Source organism: Orycteropus afer, unplaced genomic scaffold (assembly GCF_000298275.1).
Source record: "Orycteropus afer afer isolate SDZICR_OR568_19922 unplaced genomic scaffold, OryAfe1.0 scaffold00089, whole genome shotgun sequence".
Taxonomy (NCBI): Eukaryota; Metazoa; Chordata; class Mammalia; order Tubulidentata; family Orycteropodidae; genus Orycteropus; species Orycteropus afer.
This window is the reverse complement of record NW_006921676.1, coordinates 560,618-567,014: the sequence shown is the minus strand read 5'-3', so window position 1 is coordinate 567,014 and position 6,397 is coordinate 560,618. Positions and strand designations below refer to the sequence as shown.

Genomic DNA, 6,397 nt, shown 5'->3' with positions numbered 1-6,397 from the left:
AAAAAAAAAAAAAAAAAAAAACCATTTATGAAAAGTTAAGAAATACAGAAACAGGAATACATAAACAAGAAGGACACAGGGAAGGGGTAGTCCCAGGGATGAGACAGGAGAAGAGCTTTTAATGGTTGGGGTTTGTAACTGGGGCCGTGAAACCAAACGTGTATGAACTGTTAAGAGTAAAACAAATCTGCTTTGTAAATGTGCACCCAAATGAAAATAAAAAATTAGGGGGAAAAAAAAAAAAAAGAGTTAGGAGATACAAAATCAGAGAAGACTCTCTTGGGCTCCCAATCTTTTCAAACAAGAGTATTTCCTTTCAGTGTGTGTGTGGTATGGATGTATGTATGAAATATGTCATCACAAATTCATAATCATGTTAACAACTAACAGTTATTAAGCACTTATGTGACAGACCCAGTTTTAAGTGTTGTACATTTATTTACTCACTTAACCATCAAAACAACCCTATCAGAAGTATAATTATTATCACTATTTTACAGATGAAGAAACTGAGTCAAAGACAGTAAGATTCTTAAGCCAAGGTCTCAAGAGTCAGAACAAACTACTATAGCTGTTACTTGGCTATCAGTGATCAAGCAAACACGTAATGGCCAAATATACAAAACTACTATGAATAGGAAAGACTTAAATGAATCAGTACACTATGAATCCAAATGGTATTTCTGTGTATCATTCACACTTCATATAGTGATATAGTTAAATAGAACTAAATGATAATACTTGATATACACATGGATTTAAAGACACTCTGTAGTAATTCTTGGAAGTTCCTCAATGGTTCATTACTCAAAAGTTGGCAGCCACCTAACGAGAGTAAGATAATATTTAATCAAAGGATAGTGAGACTCAAACTATAAGTATTACGAAAAGGCAGGAAAAAAGATATTACAGGGCTTGAAAAACAAAGAATAAGGAAGCCAAGGAGGAAAATGAGAAAAAAAAAAAAGATTTCATTAACAAAAGGTCATGGAAATAAGAATAAGCAACTCAAGTTCTTAAATAGTAAGATAAAAACTCTAACACTAACTGTTAGGAGTATATAAGAATATAAAGAGAAAGGAAGATCAGTCAGGAGGTTATTAAAGTTAAGTCAAGTGTGATGTGATTTGTTAAATCTAGAGCCACAGAAATGGAGAATAGGAGGATAAACCAGAGCATGATCCTGAAGAAAGAGTAAGTTTCTGGTAACTGACACATGCATCTCACTCATTGCTGTTGAGTCGTTTCCGACTCATAGAGACACTTCCTTGGGTTTCTGAGGCGGTATCTCTACGGAAGCAGATTCCCCAATTTTCCTTCCGAGGAGTGGCTGGTAGGTTTGAACCACCACCCTTCTGGTTAGCAGTCAAATGCCTTAGGCGCTACACCACCAGAGCTCCTAGGATTAAGGAAGCAGAAATGTTAGAGTCGATAAAGTTAGAAGGCACAGAAACTGTGATGCCACTGACACAAGGGAAGGGGAACAATGAGATGATGAGTGGAACCAAATTTTGGTCAGGTTGAGTTTGAGGGGTCGACAAGAGAAACATATGGTACTTTTTCCCCATAAGCAGCCAGAAATACAACTGTGAAATATGGGTGACTAGTCATGCCGAGATACAGACCTAGAAATTGTCAGCCCACAAGAATAACCAAAGTCTTGAGAACGGCTGGGTTTTCTGAGGGAGACGGAGAAAAGCAGGACTGAGACTTAGGAAACAACCGGAGTGTATGAGAAGAAAAGAAGGGACAAGGATAATACTCATTTAGAATAGAAAGGAACTTAGAAGTCATTTAACATTCTTATTACAGTGAACCAGAGACAGGCAAAAATCTTAACCAAGACTAGAGAGTAAGTGGTAGAACTGGGTTTAAAAGCCAGGTAGTGCTCTAGCAGGCTGACAATACTAAGGAAATTCACTTTACTGTTAGATATTTCCTCTAGGTAAATAAATAGAAATTACACCAATATTCACAATGGTTTTACTACCTTAATAATATCATCAGTTCCTGCAGCAACAGGTTTTGATTTGAGTTCTTCAATTTCTTTCTCCAGTTCTAAACATTAAAAAATAAGAAAAAAGATTTCAGTGCAGAAATGAAGAAAATGGCTAAAGTGACTAAATACATTCTTAAAATTGCTATGAATTAGAATAGGTACTTTGAGAAAATGTCAATTTTATCTATATAACAGTATTACCTTTTCTTTTTCCTTTTTATTATGGAAAACTTCAAACATATAGGAAAGTAAAGAAAATAGTGTGATTAATCTCTATGCACCCATCACCCTGCTTTAGCCATTATATGACCTGTACTTGCTTTGTCCAGACTTGCACTGTCTTCCTCCCCCCTTTCCTTGCCCATAATTTCAAAACAAACCCCAGACATCACATCATTTAATCTACAAATACCCTTACTATACATTCTCAAAGTAACAACTAGCTCCAGATTAAGCAGAAACATCAATCTTGAATATTTTATCAACTCATGTCTAGGTCTGGAGTCTAATACACCTTCTCAAACAAACTGCAATCTTCATCAAAAGCTGATCCCATCTTCCAAAACATAACTGACCTTTCTCAGTAGAATGTAAATCTTGGGTTTTAAGTAGGAGAGTTATAGATCAAGCACTTACTCACTTAAATACATACATTAAAGAAGAATACTAAAATATTTTCCCCCTTGGAATAAAAAGAAACTGAATACAACTTCAACAAATAACTATACTTCAAAATCCTAGGAATAGAAAACTTTTATTACTTTGATGCTTCTTTTTACTTCTTTCGTCTCACAGTCTTGTGCTGCTACTATTTCTGACTAGGGAATAACAAAACAAAAACCTTATTCTGAAGAATCTGTAATTCCCATGAAGAGAAAAATGCTTAACTTCAACAAATTATTTTTTCAATCCTCCTTCTCTCTCACTTTACTTTAATAACTCAAAGCTAACTGCAGTTTCAAGCTGTGAGATAATAAACACATCAAAGGTAAATGGTTAGGATTTTAAATAATAATAACTTCTACTACCCAATCTAAAATTGTATTTGAAATCACTGGAAAACCAAAATAGGCCAGTGTATTACTAAAAAACTAATATTTTTAACTATGAGTAAATGAGGTTGGTGGTCAAGGTAAACATTTTCAGCCCAATACCTGTACACCTTGATTTAGCTTTCTGTATTAGCATCACCTGCTTCTTGGCAAACTTGATGAGATCTTCCTTGGGCAATGTTTCCAGCTGAAAAATGTGATGTTACCAATTTGTTATAATTCATATTTCTACTGTATCACAAAAAGGAAACACAATGTACCTAAAAATATTCTACCTAATATTTATGCCACCTAAATACACTTTATTTCACATTTTTAAAATTAGCAAATCAATTTCAACTTATTAAGTAGCTAACAACAAAAAACCAAACTAGTTGACTTGATTCTCATAGATACTCCATGTTTCAGAGTAAAGTGTTCCAGAAAATTTTCAGTACCATGATCTTTCAGATTGCCAGGACTTTCTTCCATGGCACCTCTGGGTAGATCTGAATTGCCAACACTTCTGTGAGTAGCCCAGTCCTTAATCATTTGTGCTAACCGAGCTCCCACTGCATCACTAGGGTTCTTTAATTAAGCAACTACTATTAAGTAACTGGGAGTTCTGGTGGCATAGTGTCTAAGGGATCTGTTAACCAGATGGCTGGTGGTTCAAACCCACCAGCCACTCCTCAGAAGGCAGACTGGGCAATCTACTTCCATACAGATACCGCCTCAGAAACCCAAGGAGTGGTCACTATGAGTCGGGATCCTGTCCACAGCAGTGTTTTGTCTTTTTTTAAAAAAATTAAGTAAGTAGCTCTGTGGCATAGTGCCTAAGACATATGACTGTTAACTAGAAGGTTGGTGGTTCAAACCCGCCAGCTACTCTGTGGAAGAAAGACTGAGCAATCTACTTCCCTAAAGATTTACTGCCTCGGAAGCCCAAAGGGAGTGGCTATGAGTTGGAATCGATTCCATGGCAATGGGTTTGGTTTTTGGTTTACATTATTAATTAGGAGCTCTGGTGACATAGTGGGTAAAGCATGTGGCTGCTAACCAGCAGGTTGGTAGTTCTAACCCCATCAGCTGCTTGGAGGAGGAAGATGAGGCAATCTACTTACGTAAAGATTTACAGCATTGGAAACCTAATGGGGGTTGCTGAGTTGAAATCTACTGGATGGCAGGTTTGGTTTTACTTATTAAGGAACTAGGGCAGTGCACTGCCTAAGGCATTTGACTGCTAACCAGGGGGCTACTTGTTCAAATCCACCAGCCACTCTGAATTAGGAAGACAAGGTAACTTACTTCCGTAAAGATTTAGTGCCTCAGAAATCCAATGGGGGTCACTATGAGTTGGAATCAACTAGATGGCAATGGGTTTCGTTTTTGGATGTATTAAGCAGCTACTGTGAAATGTTAAAAAACAAAAAATATCTTCTCACACAAAGATACCATTGTCACAGGTTAAGAAACTTCCTGGGTTTTGATTCCTTTAGTTGTAGGGCGTTGGGACTAATGCTACTTTAAGAACCCACTCATGGAGTCCCTTCCAATTCATAGCAAGCCTACTGCCCCTTAGTTTCCAACACTGTAAATCTTTATAGAGACAGACTGCCTCAACTTTCTCCCACGGAGTGGCTGATGGGTTTGAATTTCTTGGTTAGCAGCTGAATGGCTTAACCATTTCACTCTGTTCAAGGCTGAAAAATGTCTTTGGCCTAATGAAAAATTTTAAGTTTATCTAGAGCAACAAGATGAATCAAGTTCCATTTAGGTGTTAACTAAAAATCAGACCTTAGTACCTGTTGAGTTGACTAAGACTCATGGTGACCCAAGTATATCAGAGCAGAACTTGCTCCACAGGGTTTTCAATGGCTGGTATTTTGGAAGTAGACTGCCAGGCCTTTCTTCTGAGGTATCTCTGGGTGGACTTGATCCGCCAACGTTTTAGTGAGTAGCTGGGTGCATTAACCATTTGTACTTAGGGAAGCCAAAAAATTTGAGTTTACTACTTGGAGAAGTACTTAACCCTTGTTGGCTCAGTTTTCTCATCTGTAAATTGGGGATAACAATAGGGGCCGTTTCATGGTTGCCCTAAGCTTATGTGGCTTAAGTGAAGTGATTGAGTGCTTAGGCAAGTGCCTGAAACTTAGTATGCATGCAATAAACCTTCACTACTACGTTCACTGTTTCTTTCGGGGTGACTGAATATTTAACATCGTATGGGACCGTAACAACCATCGAATTCAACATTCTCTTTTCAGTTTAAGAACTGAGGCCCAGAAAGGTTAGTGACTAGCCCAAAGCCTCTCATGGTACACAGAGCAACAAGAATGGAAACCCCTGCCTCACTGTTACTGCTCTTTCCCCTACTACCATCAGCTGAGAGTAGACTGACTCAGGGCAATCCCAAGTATGTCTAAACAGGGTTTCCAATGGCTTACTTTTTCCAAAGTACATGCCAGGCCTTTTTCCCAAAGCACTTCTGGGTGGACTAGCAGACAAATACACATTAACTGTTTGCATTACCCACAGGGACACCACTATATAAAGCCTCATAAATCAGATTGCTTTGTTTAATGTTTGAAAAACTGCAAGATCTCTTAGCAGTGTTGACCTAGGAGCAGGAAGCAAACAACTTTTTCCGTATCAGGTAACTTAAAAAAAAAAAAAAAAGTGGCTATGTGAATTAAACTTGAGATCTCTTAGAAAAAGACTATTTAAGTAAGCCGTTCCCACTCCCCATGCAAAAGTTTTCAAATTCATCACCCTTCCACTCTTCAGGGAGTCTGCTAGTCAAATATTCTCTTCACCTTAGATTTCCCAGTTCCAGGAGCGGCTGGTGAAGCCACCCCATCTTGAACAGGTTCCTGCAAAACAAAATCAAACCCAGGTGATCAGAATAACTTTTACTAATGTGAGATAAAACGCGGCCCTTCTTGTGAGATTGTTGCTGAGTGTATTAAGCGCAGGGAAATCCTTTACGTCAGAAAGAGAATTAGGGAGGGCTGTAGCTGCGGCAAGTAGTACATAATAGGACTGCATAGGGATAGGAAATCAAGAGTGACAATATTTTGGGAAGATGGGACAGGCGGAGGAGGAGCATGGGACTTAGGGGAGAGGAGGGAGGGTGCGCAAACCGGGCCGAACCCCACGTCTGAAATCGCCGAGGCTGCAAATGCATAGCTATGAGCAGGACCAGAGTTCGTCAATCCCAGTCCCCAGTCCTGGCCCCGGCCCGTGTCCCTCAGCGCTTTACCTCCATAGCTAGCTGCCGCGGTCTCACAGCCCCAGCTGCCTGCGCCGCCGCTCTTCAGCTTCCGTCTGCAATTGAGGTTTCTGCTGCCGCCTCTGACGTAGCCTC

General features: G+C 39.0%; 1 protein-coding gene across 1 annotated transcript in view; it reads right to left on the bottom strand.

The window, feature by feature from the left end:
* The window catches only part of GCC2 (GRIP and coiled-coil domain containing 2), a 110,397-nt gene extending 104,494 nt beyond the window's left edge, over positions 1-5,903 (bottom strand). Inside the window, exons 1-3 of the mRNA XM_007942364.2 lie at positions 5,847-5,903; positions 3,154-3,238; positions 1,991-2,058 (exon numbers count right to left, since the gene is read on the bottom strand). Of these exons, the coding sequence (XP_007940555.1) occupies positions 1,991-2,058; positions 3,154-3,187 (102 nt within the window). The 5' untranslated portion in view covers positions 3,188-3,238; positions 5,847-5,903. The remainder of the gene's footprint in view (positions 1-1,990; positions 2,059-3,153; positions 3,239-5,846) is intronic.
* Between the last annotated feature and the right edge of the window lie 494 nt (positions 5,904-6,397).